Genomic DNA, 19212 nt, shown 5'->3' on the forward strand with positions numbered 1-19212 from the left:
TTTAGTTGTTCCATAATTCCAAACCTCCTAAGCAGTTAGGTGAAGCAACTACATTAAACCTCAATAGTGCAGTAACATTCAAATATCATAAAATCGATGGATCATAACTGCACAAATTCAGCTAACATGAGGTAAAGTTCAACTCTACTCATTCTTCAATCTTGCCTCTTAGTCATGATAAAGAGTTATCTGAACTAACCACTATCCTATCTAGAAGAAAGGTTTGTCATTAAACAAATATTGTACCAACATTTAGGGTCATCTAGAAAGAGTAGAAATCATGCTCAGAATTGATCTAACATTTAACTCTCTTTTCTCATCTTCTAAACTAAACTTCTACTCTGAAGTTACTACTTGCATATCTAAAACACTCACATACTTCTCACCTATTAAATTCATTACATCACTTCAAATCATCTTTTAGTCTTAATACATGAGACTCACCAAAACAACATATTACATATGCTCATCTTCACTCCTTCATCCACACTTCTGCACTAAAGAGATTACACTACCTACTTCATCATAAAATAAACCAAAATCACTGCCGGATCAACCTCCAATTAGCCTAATAAACCAATACTTAATCCTAGTCATTCTGTGTTCATTGCCTATTAGCAGAACAAAGGGAAACTAAAAGCTTAAAGATAAATCTAACTTTATATATACTTGAAATAAAAGGCAGTTCGTTGCATAGATATATATATAAACTAAAACTGAAAATCTACAACTGAAATGTTTTCATGAAATCTAAAACTAACATGCTACAAATTAATCTAACTCATTCTAAACTGCAAGACTTCCTCAATTCTGTACAAACACAATCAAAAAGTGTGCCTAAAGACTTCCTCAAAACTTATCATATCATGTAAAGAACATCTTTAACCCAACAGAACCTCACAAATCTACAAAGGAATATACTTGAAACCTCTTAATCTACACCGAAAATTTCCACAAGCAAGGAAAGAACTAAAATGTTTCTTATCTTCTAATTCTTTTATTATAGAATGCCTCGGCATTTCTTCGAGCACTTGGCGTGCTGCTGATCCCAAATTCTGAAATTTAGAGATCCTATCAAGACCTTGGTCCTTTCTTTACTTATAACTACTTATAATCTTCTAAAAAGATTTAATGAAACACATGCTTTAAATTAAAGAGCTATTCTTGCTCGTTAAGGAAGTAGTAAACTTCAAATCTGCACTCTAAAGAAACTAAACCATATACTCGTGTATATCTAATAGCAAAGAAAATCGGTCATTCTCAACTCATAGCAAACATAACTAGAAAATATACTCTTAATGAAAATCTGCATTTGCTAAAGAACTAAACTAAATCTACTCTTAATGAAGAACCAAACTGCACCACTAAAGAATAAGATGGAAAATTTTTCACTTAAGCTCTAAAGGGATTGTTCGTGACATTTATACCATAATATTCAGCCAGCAGGTTCCTCTCAAAGGTTTGGCAGGTGAAACATACGAACATAGTTGAAGGTATGATTGGAATTAACACCAATTTGGCATGTACAACTTTTAATGATAGTAATGATTCCTAACTCATTGCCTTTAATTAATTATTAGTGCAAACACTATAATTGTCTCAAATTAACTTGCCCACAAATAGCAAAGGAAATCCAAGACAAAGAAATCAATACTGCATAGCCCAAGGAAACTCTATACAGCAAAGGAAAGTTTATACCTCAAAGGAAAGCTAGAAAATCCGCATATCATGTTTTTTTTTTGTTATAGTACAAACATTTACTATCAGATTTTGCTTGATCTATAGACTTGTTATATGTTCATTATCTGCAAAATGCTTCGATCACTTCTGTTATAAAACTTCATATGTACTTAACTCGAAGCCAAACTAATACATAAATCCAGCATCACATTCCTTAATTTCATTTGTTCCAAAAGCAAATAAAGAGAGCTAAATCCCTAGCAACTCAATTCTGTGCAACATGTTCCGAGAGCAAGGAAAGAGGGCTAAATCCCTAGCAACTAAATTCTGCTATAAACCAATTAAAAACTAATCAAATACCTCAAAAGGAGAAATTTTGCTACAATGCCCTTTAGATCTAGCTCCACTATCCTAGTTCAATTGATTACGCCCATTTTCTATAGTTTTAGATTGTGACATATATCTATGCTCAAGATTGACTTATCTCTTGAAAGCACATATATTGCATTTATGATGCATTCCACTGGTTTGACTCAGATGATCACTTGCACAGCTCAAGCTCTCCTAGAACATGGTCATTATATGTTAACTCCCCAAAGAAGATACTACCAAATGAGATTGGTCATGAGACAAGAAACCAGAACTTGGAACTAAACTTGCAGAATAACATTAATATGAATAAACTCAAATCTGGAATTAACCTAAGCCTTAAAGAATCCATATCTACACCAAAGTATAGAGTTAACTACAGCATTAGCCAAAGTTGTTCTTGCTAATTACATGCTCAACGAAATCCGCACAGCAAGCTTAAGGTAGATCCGTTCATACACATTTGGGAAACAAGAAATCGACTGCATATTCGAAAATACAAGAAGAAACAAGAATCCGAAGGCTACTCCTAATGCAGGTGAGAAGCACTTACCTTTGCTTTCGGGACTTACAACCGAGAAGGTGACAACTTAGGGTTTCGGAGAGGTGAGGATCTCAGTGATCTCTTGCGTCTACACCTTCTCCTCGATGAAGGGGTCTTGAGAGTGTTAATATCTCATGGGAAAGGTCCTCGCCGGCTGCCGGAGATGAAGCTCTAGGCTCGTCGTCTTCGTTTTCGCCCGAACAGCAAAGTCGCTGTCGCACGCGTGAGGAGAGGGGGAATTTTGAGAGAAATTTTTAGGTTTTAGGAAAAAGATTTAAATCTTATACTTAAGGTTATTTTTGTTTCCAACTATAGCTTATATACATTTATTCCATACTTGATTAATAAAACTCCCGTGGAACACTTGGTTGGCTGTGTTCCGCTTAAAACTCGGCTCGTGGGTTCGAGTCTCGGTTGCAACCATTTTATTTCCTATTTATTCTCTATTTCCTAACTACTGCTTAAATAGAATTTTTCTCCTTCTTTTATAACAAACGATCGCTAGCTCACTTGGTCAGCCCGGCTTTAACCAAATCCCAAGTCGCAGCTTCAATTCCTAAGTTGTGCACTTTTTATTTCCAATTTATTTAAACATTCCTAAATACTGCTTATATATATTTCATCCCATATATGTTCACAAACAGGTCGTAGACCAGTTGGCTGGTTGGATTCGGTTAAGACTCGGGCCAAGTCCGAGGTCTTGGGTTCAAAACCCGGCTTCAACATTTTTTTTTCTTTTTTTTTTAACTTCTTCCTCTTGGTAAAAATACCAAACGAACTCCAAAAATTACATAAAAATACTCTAAAAATATCTAGAATTTTTCTATAGCATTTAAAAATATTTTTGAATTATTTTTGGGGTTCAAAATGAGTAAATTTGAGTCATTACAATTCCCCACACCTTATAAAAAGTTTATCCTCGAACTTAGAATAATTCCGGATATTTCTATCTCACACTATCCTCACACTCCTAGGTAACTTCCTCGTACTTCTGATTCCAAATGACTTTCACTAACGATACTCTTTGTTCCTTAGTCTCTTAACTTCTCTATCCTTATCATTCATATCGCATCATACCCATTAGTGGTCCTTGGAAGGCCTGTTATATAATCTCTAGAGACCATAGGTGCAGTAGTCACACCAAATGGCATGACTACAAATTCGCAGTGTCCATATGTGAGATACGACAAAATAAAATAACCTATAATGATTTCTGGGAATTTTTAGACATTTTTCTGGATTTATTTGGAGGACTTAAGACAGTGTTTAAAGGGATAATGGAAATCACCATTTGAGAGGCTTATTAGGGAGTTAATTAGGTGAAGTAATTAAACCCTACCTATATAAACAAGAAGCTACAGTAACTCGAGCCCTAAACGCCGCCTCCCTGCCTTTTTCCTCTGATATCGCCGAACTCACACCCCTTCACCCGATCTCGTCGACCTAGCGCCGCGACGATCTCTGCACCCGAGCTCACGGCGACGTTTAGCCGTCGCTTGCCGGAGCCTCTTTCCCCTTTGTCTAAACTCCTCCTCCCCTCTCCAGATCGCTGTTTCACACAAGGGATTCTCGGTTGGGTGAGGAGGTTTGGGCTTCGACGTCGCTGGAGATTGGATCGGCGAGTCCCGGGTCTTTTTTGGTGGAGAGGGTACACTCCAGACGAAGGTCTCGCTTTCCCGAGCTCTAGAACTGAGCTGAGTTCGTCGGAGTTCTCTTCGTCAACGGCAGAGGTTCCCGGCATCAAGGTGTTGAGGTATGGATTGTCTTGATTAGGGATTTATTGATCTGGATCTGCGAATTGAGGTCAGTAAGGGGAATTGGGGTAATGTGAGTTGTTTCTTAGCAGTGCCTCTCGGTGCAGGACTCGGGTAGAACCTCCAGAAGCATACCTCGCCGAAAGGGCATCTTCATTTGTGGGATTTTCCGGCCGTGAGCCTCTAGGTAAGTCACCTTGAGCTTCGATTATAAGCCTGAAGTTTAAAGTGTTAGATTTCAGTAGGGATTGGTGTTGATTGAAGTGATTGTGTATGGTTGTTGGATTTGGGCGTGGTACTGATTAGAGGCATTTCTAGTGTCCTTGCTTCGAAGAGGGTGGGGTGCTGGATTCGTGGCAGTGAACAGCTCCACTGTGCTTGTGCCGGCGATTTCATTTTTCGGACAGAGACTAGCAGAAGCAATTTGGTTGCTCTAAGGTAAGGTAGACATCTGTTAAAACTTATATTGTGGTTGTTCAGTAGTATTAGGGGCTAAACCATGATTTGCAACCCTAATAATGATAGAATAAAATTAGGGTTTGCGATTGGTTTTGGGTAGATCCGTGTGACTTCATTTGGATAATAAATGGACTCGAAACCAATTCACCTGTCGTGTACATTAGTACAGTTAATTAGTTGCATATATATATATATATAGCTAAAATTGATACGTTGACACAGGACTTTGATCGGGACGAGCGTCGTGACGAGATTGGTGTCGGATTCAGCCTTCATTTGAGGCGGGTACTTTTTACTTGTTTCTCTAGTTATTATTCTTGGTGCATGTGTAGCCCAGATAAAGTAGAGTTTATCTTGACTCCACTCATTTTATTTCTTATGCTTGATACTTTATCCACTCAATCTTCGAGATGCTTACTTTCGTATCTATACAGTCTTCCGTTGTTATTCTTGATAACTAGCAGATACTATATGCCATGTTTACCTATTTGACTACTGTTTATTTATGCTTAGCATTGAGCATGCGGATTCATGTAGCATACCTGTTTTCCTGTTATATATATATGATGACTGTTGCATTATTTGCATCATGTCATTGCATGCATAGCCAATGACTTTGGCTCCCTTGTGGTTGAGACGGTCGTTGGTCTGGGCCGCACACTCGGCCACTCATGGGTAGTGGTAGCTTGGAGTGTGCCGCATGTCCTGTCATGCCCCCACTCGCACACTCATGGGTAGTGTCTGCTGGAGTCGCGGGCAGCAGGGACCCCCGTCGCAGACGTAGCTATTCAGCTACTATGCAACTGTCCCCTAGGCCACTCGAGAGTAGTGGTAGCTGGAGTGGTGTACAATCTGTCATTGTCTCGGCCTCTGGTCCATACTGGGGTCATGGACTTGAGGGGTGGGCGGGAGTGACCATCCGTGCATACGCTACCTTTTGATATACCCGCTTATGCTGTTTCATGCTTACTTATGCAGTTCTGTTATCACATACCTGTTATATATGCTTGGACACTGATTACTATTACAATATACTTTATATGTGATTCTGGTAGTTATGAGCAGTATTGTAGCAGTTTATGTTATCTCAGATCTTACACTGTTAGCCTAGGATACGGTATCAGGTATGGATATATACTTTGTTTACCCAGTAGTATCTGCTATTTATCTTTCTGAGACTATATCCTTTTGTATTCCTGTTCTTTATGATACTCATGCACTGTCTATTCTATTACCCGCTGAGTCTTTATACTCACCACCCACATTGGTAATTTCACCAGGTAGCTGATAGCGATGCTAGCTAGTACACTTGGAGGGGGATCCCGACTGCCGGTCCCACGTCGCTTCCGAGGATGGTTTTATGATTTTGGTTTTCATTTTATTGTGAGTTAAACCTTTGAATTTATCATTGTAATAATTGGGCTGTGGACTTGTTATTTTGTATTTGGTTGTTTTGTCGAGGAGTCAAGCCGGGTCGACCCGCGGTGAGTTTTCGTTACTTTATACTTGTTATTTTAGTTTTCTGCTGTGTTTGATTTTATAGCCGTGTGGGCTGCATATTATCTGTGTGGTTGTGATTTAATTTGCATATGTATTATCTATTGGTGATGTATACCGGTTCCATTTGTCACTGCTACAGGGGAGGTGTTGTCCGATTTTCGTCGGACAACCTTACTCTCGGGGCGTGACAATTTATTGGTACAGAGCCATAGGTTTACGATGTCAGATTCGTACGTTTTGGATTTTTTCGTGATTTTATTCCTCGAAGTGACTTTTTGGGATTTGGGACCAGGCAGCGGCGGAACACCTCCAAGTTATAGGCTGTAAGTTTTATAAGTATGAACTTATATTGTTTGTAGTACTTATTAGTGGTTTACACCAGGTATGAGACGTGGTCGATCGGTAGCCGGTGCTCATCGTGGTCCGGGATGACCACGGAAACAACCCATTGAGGGTGAGGAACCAGAACCAGTGACTCAGGAGGCGGATTCTTCTAGGGATCCAACTGATGTTGAGACGGTTAGTCGGGGATAGGCCCATCAGACTCCTAGAGATCAGGGACGTCAGCCTCAGGAGATCCCTTCAGTCATACCATCTGGTAGAAATCGGGAATTTCATCCTCAGGGGATTCCCTCCAGGATACCATCAGCATTTCCTACTCCTGCTACTACTGATTGGATGAGGGACAGAGCTCGGATTCCGTTGCTGGCGAGGTCCGTCAAGGATAGATTTACCTTATATTTGGGCGGAGCAGATCCTTGGGCTGCTCAAAGCTGGTTGAAGAACTTAGAGAGCACCTTTGGGTACCTGAGTTGCACGGACGAGGAGAAAGTGGAACTGGCAGCGTATCATCTCTGGGAGCAGGCAGTCACATGGTGGGACATGCAGAAGACAATCTTTGGGGAGCAGTGCATCACATGGGCGATGTTCCGAGACACGTTTGAGCGGCAATATTTACCAGCGACCTTCTGTCTAGAACGATGCCAGGAATTTCTGAATCTCAAGCAAGGCGACCGGTCAGTGATGGAGTACAATGCTGAATTCTGTAGACTGGCGGAATTTTGTCCTCACTTAGTGGCACAAGATTATGATCGTATGCAGCTCACTCAGGGTCTCGGATCCGGATGTCAGGATTTCCAGGTAGTTCCTATCGGGAGGTTCTAGATCGAGCACTATTCATAGAGATGACTCAGCAGCAGGTAAATCAGGAGAAAGGACATGATAAGCAGTCGTCGCAAAAGAGAGGGAATAAAGGTCAGAGTTCTCGGGCTCCTTCCGGAGGATCTTCTCGGCCTCAGAAGACTGGGCGAACATCAGATGGAGGTTCTCGCCCCCCTCATCATGATCAGAAGAACTTTGGTGGGACCAGGTGTTTTCAGTGTGGGTCCAAGAGTCACACCAGGAACAACTGCCCGTTGGATCATGCTATATGTTTCTACTGTAAACTTCCGGGGCATGAGAGTCGGGATTGTACTCTGAAAGCACAGTTGGAGGCTCCTAAAGTTACATCTCAGGGGGAATCATCCTCTCAGTCACGTTCACAAAGGAGATCGCAGAAGACCCAGAGTGCCCCACGTCAGCAACGACCACAGCCTTCTCAGGGGGACAGATATATCATGTGCAGGGTTCTGCCGCAGTGTCTTCTCATCAGGCATTTCCAGCACAGCAGGATTTTCATCCACATCAGCCTTACTCAGCATATCGGCAGCAGCCTCAGTCTCAGTATCAGCAGCCGGTTCCCGCACCTACGATGCCAGCGCAGACAACTTCAAGGATACCACAGCCGAGCTCAGAGGTGGGTCATGTTTATACTGTTACACGGGAGAAGGCACGGCGAGCTGAGGGATTGGTTTTCCGAGGTACTATTTCAGTTTATACATTTACTGTAGATTTATTGATAGATACTGGTAGTTCCCATTCATTCATATCTCGAGTATTTCTGGGTAAAATCGGGAGATTGCCTAGTCGTCGGACACACGGGCTGACAGTATCTCTACCATCTGGCAAGGTACTAAGTATTAGTCTGGAAGTCAAAGGATGTCCTTTAGACTTCAATGGTCAGACTATTATGGTGGATCTGCAGGTATTGGAGATGGTGGAATTTGACATTATATTGGGCATGGATTGGCTGGCCATGAACCATGCCACAGTTGACTGCAGAGCGAGAGTAGTCACATTCCGACCTCTCGGTCTACCATCGTGGACATTCATCGGAACCGGGGGTGATGGGATATCAGTCATATCAGCAATGCAAGCGAGAAGATTACTGTCACAGGGTTGTCAGGGATATTTGCTATCCATGGTTAAAGCTGATACGGATGTATTACCACGACTCTCGGACATTCCTATTGTTCGAGAATTTTCAGATGTATTCCCTGACGAACTCCCCGGGTTGCCTCCTAAAAGGCAAGTCGAGTTTACGATTGAGTTGGTTCCGGGAACCGCACCGGTATCCAAGACCCCCTATCGCATGGCACCAAAGGAGTTAGAGGAGCTAAAGGTTCAGTTGCAGGAGCTGTTGGACAGAGGATTTATCCATCCTAGTGTTTCTCCGTGGGGAGCACCAGTACTCTTCGTTAAGAAGAAAAACGGATCACTGAGATTATGTATTGATTACTGACAGCTGAATGCGGTGACTGTCAAGAACAAATATCCATTGCCACGTATAGAGGATTTATTTGATCAGCTGAAGGATACCTGTGTATATTCAAAGATTGATTTGCGCTCAGGCTATCATCAGCTCAGGGTTGGAGATGCAGATATTCCGAAGACAGCATTTCGCACTCGTTATGGTCATTACGAGTTCTTGGTAATGCCATTTGGGCTTACCAATGCCCCAGCAGTGTTCATGGATCTGATGAACAGAGTATTCCTCGAGTACTTGGATCAGTTCATTATTGTGTTTATCGACGATATTCTGATATATTCCTGATCTGAGGAGGAACACAGGCGACATCTTCGCATAGTTTTGGAGACGCTATGGCGAGAACACCTCTATGCGAAGTTTAGTAAATGCGCCTTTTGGCTACCTTCAATGGGTTTTCTTGGACATGTCGTTTCCAGCAGAGGTATATCAGTTGACCCACAGAAGATTGAGGCAATCACTAGCTGGGAGCAGCCGAAGACAGTACAGGAGATACGTAGCTTTTTGGGTCTAGCTGGCTATTATCGGAGATTTGTCGAGGGTTTTTCTAGCATAGCCTTGCCTTTGACACGATTGACCTGGAAGGGAGAGAAGTTTAGCTAGACAGAATCTTGTGAGCAGAGCTTCCAGGAGCTCAAGCGGAGGCTTGTTACTACACCAGTGTTAGTACTTCCCTCTGGCATGGATGGATTTGTACTTTTCACGGATGCATCTTATCAGGGATTGGGTGCCGTACTTATGCAGCGCGATCGTGTGGTGTCATATGCCTCACGTCAGCTGAAGGATCATGAGAGGAACTATCCAGTTCATGATTTGGAGTTGGCAGCTATCATCTTCGCACTGAAGATTTGGCGACATCATTTATATGGGATCACCTTTGAGATTTATACAGATCATAAAAGTCTCAAGTATTTGTTTACCCAGAAGGAACTGAACCTGCATCAGAGAAGATGGATGGAATTCTTGAAAGACTATGACTGCACAATTAACTATCACCCGGGGAAAGCCAACGTGGTGGCTGATGCTTTGAGCAGGAAATCCCGTGGAGTTTTGGCATGCCACCGAGTGATGGTTACAAAGTTGATGCAGAGCTTCTCTGAGTTGGGGTTGATGGAGCAAGCACAGACAGAGCGAGGCTTGCTAGTCACCATCGTTGCTCAGTCACCTATAGTGGAGTGTATCAAAGAGGCTCAGGCTACAGATCAGCATCTGCAGTTTTTACGTAGCAGAGTTACCTCAGGACAGCAGACAGAGTTTACCTATGATGATAGTGGAATTCTGTATTTCTGCGGCAGATTATGTGTCCCAGAGTCACATCCTGTCCAGGAGGACTTATTACGGGAAGCACATCGATCTAGATTTGCGATTCATCCGGGAGGTAATCGCATGTACAGAGATCTGAAACGATCATACTGGTGGAATGGTATGAAGAAGGATATTGCGACATTTGTGGCGCAGTGTTTAGTTTGTCAGCAGATTAAGTTAGAGCATCAGAGACCAGCTGGGTTACTGCAGAAGATAGAAATACCAGAATGGAAATGGGAGCATATCATGATGGACTTTGTGGTAGGACTACCCCGGACCCGGAAGGGTCATAATGCGATTTGGGTAATCGTTGATCGGTTAACCAAATCTGCACACTTCTTACCGATCCGTCGGACGGATTCGTTGGATCGATTGGCAGAGTTATACTGCAGAGAGATCACCAGATTGCATGGTATACCTTTGAGTATTATATCAGGTAGAGATCCACGATTTACCTCTCGATTTTGGCGGAGTCTCCAGCAGGCCATGGGTACGGAACTCCGTTTTAGTACTGCATTTCACCCTCAGACGGATGGGTAGTCGGAGCGGACTATCCAGACATTGGAAGATCTATTGAGATCTTGTGTCATGGATTTCGGCGGTAGCTGGGAGGATCATTTGCACTTGGTGGAGTTTGCATACAATAACAGTTACCACTCAGCGATTCAGATGGCACCATTCGAGGAATTATATGGCAGAGCATGTAGATCTCCTACTTTATGGGACGAGGTTGGAGAATCGTCAGTCTTGGGGCGCCAGCGTATTCAGCGAGATGCAGAGGTGGTTGACACCATCAGACGCAGAGTTGGTTGACACCATCAGACGCAGAATGTCAGAAGCCCAGGACCGACAGAAAAGCTATGCAGATCGGAGACGGAGACCTTTAGAGTTTTCTGTGGACGATCATGTGTTCCTGCGAGTGTCTCCTACCAAGGGAGTGAGAAGGTTTGGATTAAAAGGGAAGTTAGCTCCTCGTTACATCGGACCCTTTCAGATACTTGAGAGGATCGGTGAGGTAGCATATCGACTGGCGCTGCCACCTTCACTTGCTGGGGTGCATGATGTATTTCACGTATCTATGTTGAGGAAATATGTGCCACACCCTACGCATATTTTGACAAATGTCTCGATCACCCTTCAGCCAGATGTCACATATGAGGAGGTTCCAGTGCAGATATTGGATCGCAAGGAACGCCGGCTGCGAAACAAGACAATCCGATTGGTCAAGGTTGGTTGAGAGCATCATTCAGATGACGAGGCAACCTGGGAGCTGGAGGATGAGATCCGAGCACGGTACCCACGGTTGTTTGATGAAGGTATGCAAGTTATTTCATTTAATGATTGACTTCGCATGTCGTTAGACGTTTATTGCGTTTATGTCGTAAATTTGGGGACCAAATTCTTATTAGAGGGGGAGAATGTGAGATACGGCAAAATAAAATAACCTATAATGATTTATGGGAATTTTTAGACATTTTTCTGGATTATTTGGAGGACTTATGACAGTGTTTAAAGGGATAATGGAAATCACCATTTGAGAGGCTTATTAGGGAGTTAATTAGGTGGAGTAATTAAACCCTACCAATATAAACAAGAAGCTATAGTAACTCGAGCCTTGAACGCCGCCTCCCTGCCTTTTTCCTCTGATATAGCCGAACTCACGCCCCTTCACCCGATTTCATCGACCTAGCGCCGCGATGATCTCTGCACCCGAGCTCACGGCGACATTTAGCCGTCGCTCGTCGGAGCCTCTTTCCCCTTTGTCTACAACTCCTCCTCCCCTCTCCAGATCCTTGTTTCACAAAAGGGATTCTCGGTTGAGTGAGGAGGTTTGGGCTTCGGCGTCGCTGGAGATTGGATCAGCGAGTCCTGGGTCATTTTTGGTGGAGAGGGTACACTCCAGACGGAGGTCTCGCTTTCCCGAGCTCTAGAACTGAGCTGAGTTCGTCAGAGTTCTCTTCGTCAACGGCAGAGGTTCCTGGCATCATGGTGTTGAGGTATGGATTATCTCGATTAGGGATTTATTGTTCTGGATCTGCGAATTGAGGTCAGTAGGGGGAATTGGAGTAACGTGAGCTGTTTCTTAGCAGTGCCTCTCGGTGCAGGACCCGGGTAGAACCTCCAGAATCATACCTCGCCGGAGGGGCATCTTCAGCAGTCGGATTTTCCGGCCGTGAGCCACTGGGTAAGTCACCTTTAGCTTAATTATAAGCATGAAGTTTAAAGTGTTAGATTTCAGTAGGGATTGGTGTTGATTGAAGTGATTGTGTATGGTTGTTGGATTTGGGCGTGGTATTAATTAGAGGAATTTCTAGTGTCCTTGCTTCGAAGAGGGTGGGGTGCTGGATTCATGGCAGTGAACAGCTCCACTGTGCTTGTGCCGACGATTTCATTTTTCGGACAGAGGCTAGCAGAAGCGATTTGGTTGCTCTAAGGTAAGGTAGACATTTGTTAAAGCTTATATTGTGGTTGTTCAGTAGTATTAGGGGCTAAACCATGATTTGCAACCCTAATAATGATAGACTAAAATTAGGGTTTGCGATTGGTTTTGGGTAGATCCGTGTGGCTTCATTTGGATAATAAATGGAACTCGGAACCAATTCACCTGTCGTGTACATTAGTACAGTTAATTAATTGCATATATATATATATATATATATATATATATATATATATATATATATATATATAGGTAACATTGATACGTTGACACAGGACTTTGATCGGGACGAGCGTCATGATGAGATTGGCGTCGGATTCAACCTTCATTTGAGGCGGGTACTTTTTACTTGTTTCTCTAGTTATTGTTCTTGGTGCATGAGTAGCCCAGATAAAGTAGAGTTTATCTTGACTCCACTCATTTTATTTCTTATGCTTGATACTTTATCCACTCAATCTTCGAGATGCTTACTTTCGTATCTATACAGTCTTCCGTTGTTATTCTTGATAACTAGCAGATACTGTATGCCATGTTTACCTATTTGACTACTGTTTATTTATGCTTAGCATTGAGCATGCGGATTCATGTAGCATACCAGTTTTTCTGTTATATATATATGATGACTGTTGCATTATTTGCATAATGTCATTGCATGCATAGCTAACGACTTTGGCTCCCTTGTGGTTGAGACGGTCGTTGGTCTGGGCCGCACGCTCTGTAACGCCCGCCCTCCCTGCTAACTCTAAGGGACGGGGCTACGATACTCCATGTACAAATTTTTCTTTTTAAAACAGCGGAAGACTTAAAATAATTTTCTTAGTTTAATAAAAACTTTTCTTTTGTTTTTCTTTTCATCACATCTGAACTACACTATCATGGCATCAATAACATGATATCAAAATTAGTAGAAACATAACATCAAGTCACACATACGGTACTACAATTCATGATACCAAAGCATAGTTCTTTAAAAGTTTTTAAAGCAGGTTCTTATTTGGTTGCCTAGCCACTGCCACACACATCTCCTTGCCTCTCCTGCTGCTCCTTTAGCTCATCCAGCTTTTTCCTTTATCTGTGGTACAAGGAAAGTAAGCTATGAGCACTCATGGCTCAGTAAGTTCCTTTCCTACTCACTAAAACCAAAAATCATCACATGATCAAAGAATGTCTCAACATAACATGATCTCAACTAGCCATGGCATAACATATCATACTCTTTAAGCATATCATGCAACATAACAAAATCATAACTAGTCATGGCATATCATCTCTTAAAGCATAGAATGAAACATAACATAATCATATCTAATCATGGCATATCATAGTATCATCATAAGGTGGCATGGCATATCAAACTCTTAAAGCACAGCATGAAACATAACATAATCGTATCTAATCATGGCATATCATAAATCATAGCATCATCACAACATGATCATAAGGTATATGTAATATGATTTTGAAAACATGTATCCGAAAAACATGTGTATGTCTCATGATCTTTAAAAACCATTTCTTCTTACATATATACTTGAACATAATATCAACATAATCAGGGCCCCGGCTTGTACCACACATAGATAAATCACGTAGATATGCGCGCTTCCTAAGTATATCCAAGGTAGCAAGTCTTGAATCATACTAGGAACTAGGTCCGGATCACACAGCCATAGACCTAGGGGCGTACTAAGGAGCCCATCCCTTTGTTTTTACTAGCCTGGATCACACAGCCAAAGGCCTAGGGGCTGATTAGGAGCCCACCCTTGGTACAAGCCTTACAAAGTAAAGTAGCATGTATAAAAATGCATCATTTAGTCACATAGCATATCATAGAAGTATGCATCACTTAGGCATACGTTATGTCATAAAAGTATGCATCACTTAGGCATACATCATATCATAAATAGTATGCATCACTTAGGCATACATCATGTCATAAAAAGTATGCATCACTTAGGCATACATCATGTCATAAAAAGTATGCATCACTTAGGCATACAGCATGTCATAAAAGCATGCATATTTTCACCACATAGCATATCATGAGAGCATGCATATTTTAGGCACATAGCATATCATCAAAGCATGCATATTTCTATCCACATAGCATATCATGAAAGCATGCATATTTTAAGCACATAGCATATCATCCAAGCATGCATATTTCTATCCACCTAACATATCATGAAAGCATGCATATTTTAAGCACATAGCATATCATCAAAGCATGCATATTTCTATCCACATAGCATATCATGAAAGCATGCATATTTTAAACACATAGCATATCATCAGAGCATGCATATTTTAAGCACATAGCATATCATCAAAGCATGCAAATTTCTAAGCACATATCATATCATGGAAAGTATAAATCACAAGCATACATGTTTAAGCATAAGGGTGTATCATGTGATTATACTATCATAAGAAACATGGTAACATAGTTAGCTTGGGTTCTAAGCTTCCTAATCCCTTGGGTTCTTATCATGGCCGAACCCCCTTAGATCTCAATTTAGGTAAAAACAACCTCCAAGCATGTGGAACCTAAATTATCATCACATCAATTTCATAGGAAGCATTATAAGCATGATTAACTTGGTTTCTAAGTTCTCCAAGTCCCTAAACTTCATGTGGCCGAACCCTATCAGGTGTGAAACAAGGTCCCAAATGTCATGAAAGCACGGAAACCTTAAACCATATTTATAGCATTTTTTTTCCAAGTAACATAGTAAGCATATTTGAGCTAGTTCCTAAGTTCTTCAAGCCCTTAACATATGTCATGGCCGAAATTTAACAACTATTCATTAGGGCTAAAAGCAAGCATACAAGCATGTGAACTTGAACTAACATCATGTATAAATTCATAATAAGGCATCATACAATGGGTATGGCCGAAACTTACCCTAGCCTCATTTTAGGTCATTAAACAACATATAGCATGAGAACTTTGGCTTTCTACTTATCATATTTCATGTAGAGTGACATGAGCATATTTAATTTTTGTTCTAGGGTTTCTAGGGCATCTATCCCTTCATGGCCGAAACATACAATGGTCCATTTAGGTCATGGAAAAATTATACAAGCATGTGACTCAATCAACATATTATCATATTTCCATAAGAAGCATTTAACACAATTGGTTTCAATTCTAAGGCCTCTAGGTCATTTAAACCCTACTTGGCCGAGACTCATCAGTGTTTAAATTTGCTTCAAATAGCCTAAAAGCATAGGAAGTCATACAAGTTTCATAGCATGTACAAAGACAAGCATAATAAACATACATGTGAATTGTGTCTTAGGCTTCCTAGGTTTCTTTCCTTTTTCTTTTATTTTTCCTCATGGCCGAAACCTACCAATCTCTAAACTAGGTTTTAAATGGCCTAAATCATGGAAAACCTAAGTAAGTTTCATGGCAAAAATTACTAAGAACATCATATACCAATTTGGTTCATAAACAAACTAGGACCCTTGTGATCTTACATGTCATATATCATGTAACTAAATTCTCTATACCCTAATTAAGCATGAGAGCATTAAACAACTTTCATATCTTAATATCACAGAGGTCTTGAGCATGTTAAAATTTTGTTTAAGCTTTTCTAAGCTATCCATCTTATCATGGCCGAAAATCTTAATGAAGAGTTCATGAATTTCTAGCAATATTCAACATGCAATTCTTTAAGAGAACTCTATATTCTATCATATAAACATGGTTACTTAAATTTAAAGGTCTTCCTAACCCTAAGCTCTTTTCTTGGCTGAAACATATGAGTGGATTTCTTTTGGTTCCAAGTAACTTTTAAGCAAGAAAAACCAACAAAATACCCTTAGTAATTCATGGAGGGAATCTTGTACTAGATTGGTTAAACAATGATTTCCCTAACCTCTTTAAAATATTTTTTGGCCGAAATTCTAGGGTTAGGTACTCCTCTAACCAAGCAACATATAGGTATAAAAACATGAAGGAAAACCTTCCTACATAGCATAGAAAAATATCATGAAATGAGGACTTGTTTAAACCTTCCTAGATTTGAAAACTCTTCTTTGGCCGAATTTTTCTTAAATTCTATTCTAGGTTTTCTAATCCTCATAAAATCCAAAAAGCACATAAAACGCCTTGTACCACAGGTGAGGGGAAGCTTACTTCCTTTTCGCTTGTGGATCTAAGGTGTGGTGATGGAAGAAGTAGCCTCTTCTTCTAGTTCCCTTCCCTTGATTCCTTGCTAAGTCCTCCTTGTATCTTAGGCTTTCTTAGGAGAAAACCTTGGCTTGGGCCGAAGATGGAGGAGAGGGAATTGAGGGTTCGGTGAGGGAGAGGGAGGATGAGGGAAAATGAGAGAAAAATAGAATTTTCCCTTTACATCATTTTTTTTTTTATATTAAGGGGGAAGAGGTAGCAAAATTGGTTTTTGCTTTCCTTCTCCTTTAACCCATTTTCTATTTTCTTTTATTTATTTTATTTTCTAATTTATTCTCATCATTTATGATGAGAACAAGGGGGAATGAATCCCCTTCATTCTCCATTTAATGTCACGGTAAGAGAGGAAAAAGAGAGAGAAAGGGAGGAAGGCAAATTGCCTTTCTCTTGCTCTTTTCTTGCTTTCTCTTCTTAGATCTTTACTCCTATCTTTATCATGCATTCCCGTTCCTTGCTATCAATATCTTCTCTCTATCCCAATTGGTTTCTACTAATTAATTCTATAAATTATAATATAAGAGGTTCAAGGTTCAATCCTTGACCTCCTCTTCTTTTTATTTCATTTTATTTCTTTTTGCTTCAACTCACTTCTTATTATTTTTCTAAGGCAAAATTCATCATTCTCTTATTTATCTTAAAAGTTTAGTGGGTGTTACACGCTCGGCCACTCATGGGTAGTGGTAGCTTGGAGCGTGTCGCATGTCCTGTCATGCCCCCACTCGCACACTCATGGGTAGTGTCTGCTGCAGTCGCGGGCAGCAGGGACCCCCGTCGCAGACGTAGCTATTCGGCTACTATGCAACTATCCCCTCGGCCACTCGAGAGTAGTGGTAGTTGGAGTGGTGTACAGTCTGTCATTGTCCCAGCCTCTCGTCCATACTGGGGTCATGGACTTGAGGGGTGGGCGGGAGTGACCATCCGTGCATACGCTACTTTTTGATATACCTACTTATGCTGTTTTATGCTTACTTATGCAGTTCTGTTATCACATACCTGTTATATATGCTTGGACACTGATTACTATTACAGTATACTTTATATGTGATTCTGGTAGTTATGAGTAGTATTGTAGCAGTTTATGTTATCTCAGATCTTACACTGTTAGCCTAGGATATGGTATCAGGTATGGATATATACTTTGTTTACCCAGTAGTATCTGCTATTTATCTTTCCGAGACTGTATCCTTTTGTATTCCTGTTCTTTATGATACTCATGCACTGTCTATTCTATTACCCGCTGAGTCTTTATACTCACCACCCACATTGGTAATTTCACCAGGTAGCTGATAGTTATGCTAGTACACTTGGAGGAGGATCCCGACTGCCGGTCCCACGTCGCTTCCGAGGACGGTTTTATGATTTTGGCTTTCATTTTATTGTGAGTTAAACCTTTGAATTTAGCATTATAATAATTGGGCTGTGGACTTGTTATTTTGTATTTGGTTGTTTTGTCGAGGAGTCAAGCCGGGCCGGCCTGCGGTGAGTTTTCGTTACTTTATACTTGTTATTTTAGTTTTCCACTGTGTTTGATTTTACAGCCGTGTGGGCTGCATATTATCTGCGTGGTTGTGATTTAATTTTCATATGTATTATCTATTGGTGATGTATATCGGTTTCATTTGTCACTGCTACAGGGGAGGTGCTGTCCGATTTTCGTCGGACAACCTTACTCTCGGGGCGTGACACCATATCTGGTCCTGGAGACTGTTTTGGTGCATCACCTCCTTTCACTTTCAACTGATGGTTCCTAGAACGCAGATCTATTTTAGAGAACATTGTTGCCCTCCTTAGCTGATCAAATAGATCATCCATTCTGGGAAGAGGGTACTTGTCCTTAACCGTTACTTTGCTCGACGCTCTAAAATCTATGCACATCCGCATAGATCTGTCTTTCTCCTTAATGAACAACTCTGGAGCTCCCCGGGGTGAATGACTAGGGCGGAAGAAACTCTTGTCAAGTAGCTCCTGAATTTGTTCTTATAACTCTCTTAGCTCTGCTAGAGAAATTCAATACAGAGCTTTTGAAATTAGGCTGGTCTCAGGAAACAACTCAATTTCAAACTTTACTTCTCTATTAGGAGATAGTCCAGGTAACTCTTCTAGAAATACCTCTAGATATTCATAGACTACTCGAACGTCTTCCTACTTGGGTCTTTCTTGTTATCATTGTCCTTCTAGATCTAATTACTTAACTGGGGCTTCTGACTCCCCACTGTCTTGTCCTCTATCTTAACATCTAGTTATGCCAAGAATAATACCTGATATCTTCTCTATCCTTTCTAAACATACTTATGTATATATGAATATAAGAGAAAC

General features: G+C 41.0%; 2 protein-coding genes across 2 annotated transcripts; both read left to right on the forward strand.

The window, feature by feature from the left end:
- Positions 1 to 6984: 6984 nt before the first annotated feature.
- LOC122019243 lies at positions 6985 to 7470 on the forward strand. Its single transcript, XM_042576733.1, has one exon. It carries the CDS (start codon positions 6985 to 6987, stop codon positions 7468 to 7470), a length of 486 nt encoding a protein of 161 aa, XP_042432667.1.
- Positions 7471 to 10018: 2548 nt separating this feature from the next.
- LOC122019244 lies at positions 10019 to 11492 on the forward strand. The gene is made up of 3 exons (XM_042576734.1): positions 10019 to 10414; positions 10692 to 10791; positions 10906 to 11492. The coding sequence occupies exons 1-3, from the start codon at positions 10019 to 10021 to the stop codon at positions 11490 to 11492; spliced, it is 1083 nt and encodes a 360-aa protein (XP_042432668.1).
- Positions 11493 to 19212: the final 7720 nt, after the last annotated feature.

The sequence above is a fragment of the Zingiber officinale genome, chromosome 9A (genome assembly GCF_018446385.1).
Source record: "Zingiber officinale cultivar Zhangliang chromosome 9A, Zo_v1.1, whole genome shotgun sequence".
Taxonomy (NCBI): domain Eukaryota; kingdom Viridiplantae; phylum Streptophyta; class Magnoliopsida; order Zingiberales; family Zingiberaceae; genus Zingiber; species Zingiber officinale.

Coding starts and splice junctions, on each gene's coding strand:
- LOC122019243 (XM_042576733.1), top strand. CDS start 6,985: ATGAGGGACAGAGCTCGGATTCCGTTGCTGGCGAGGTCCGTCAAGGAT.
- LOC122019244 (XM_042576734.1), top strand. CDS start 10,019: ATGGTTACAAAGTTGATGCAGAGCTTCTCTGAGTTGGGGTTGATGGAG. Junction 10,415..10,691: donor CATTTGTGGCGCAGTGTTTA/GTTTGTCAGCAG, acceptor GTATTATATCAG/GTAGAGATCCACGATTTACC. Junction 10,792..10,905: donor TTTCACCCTCAGACGGATGG/GTAGTCGGAGCG, acceptor ATACAATAACAG/TTACCACTCAGCGATTCAGA.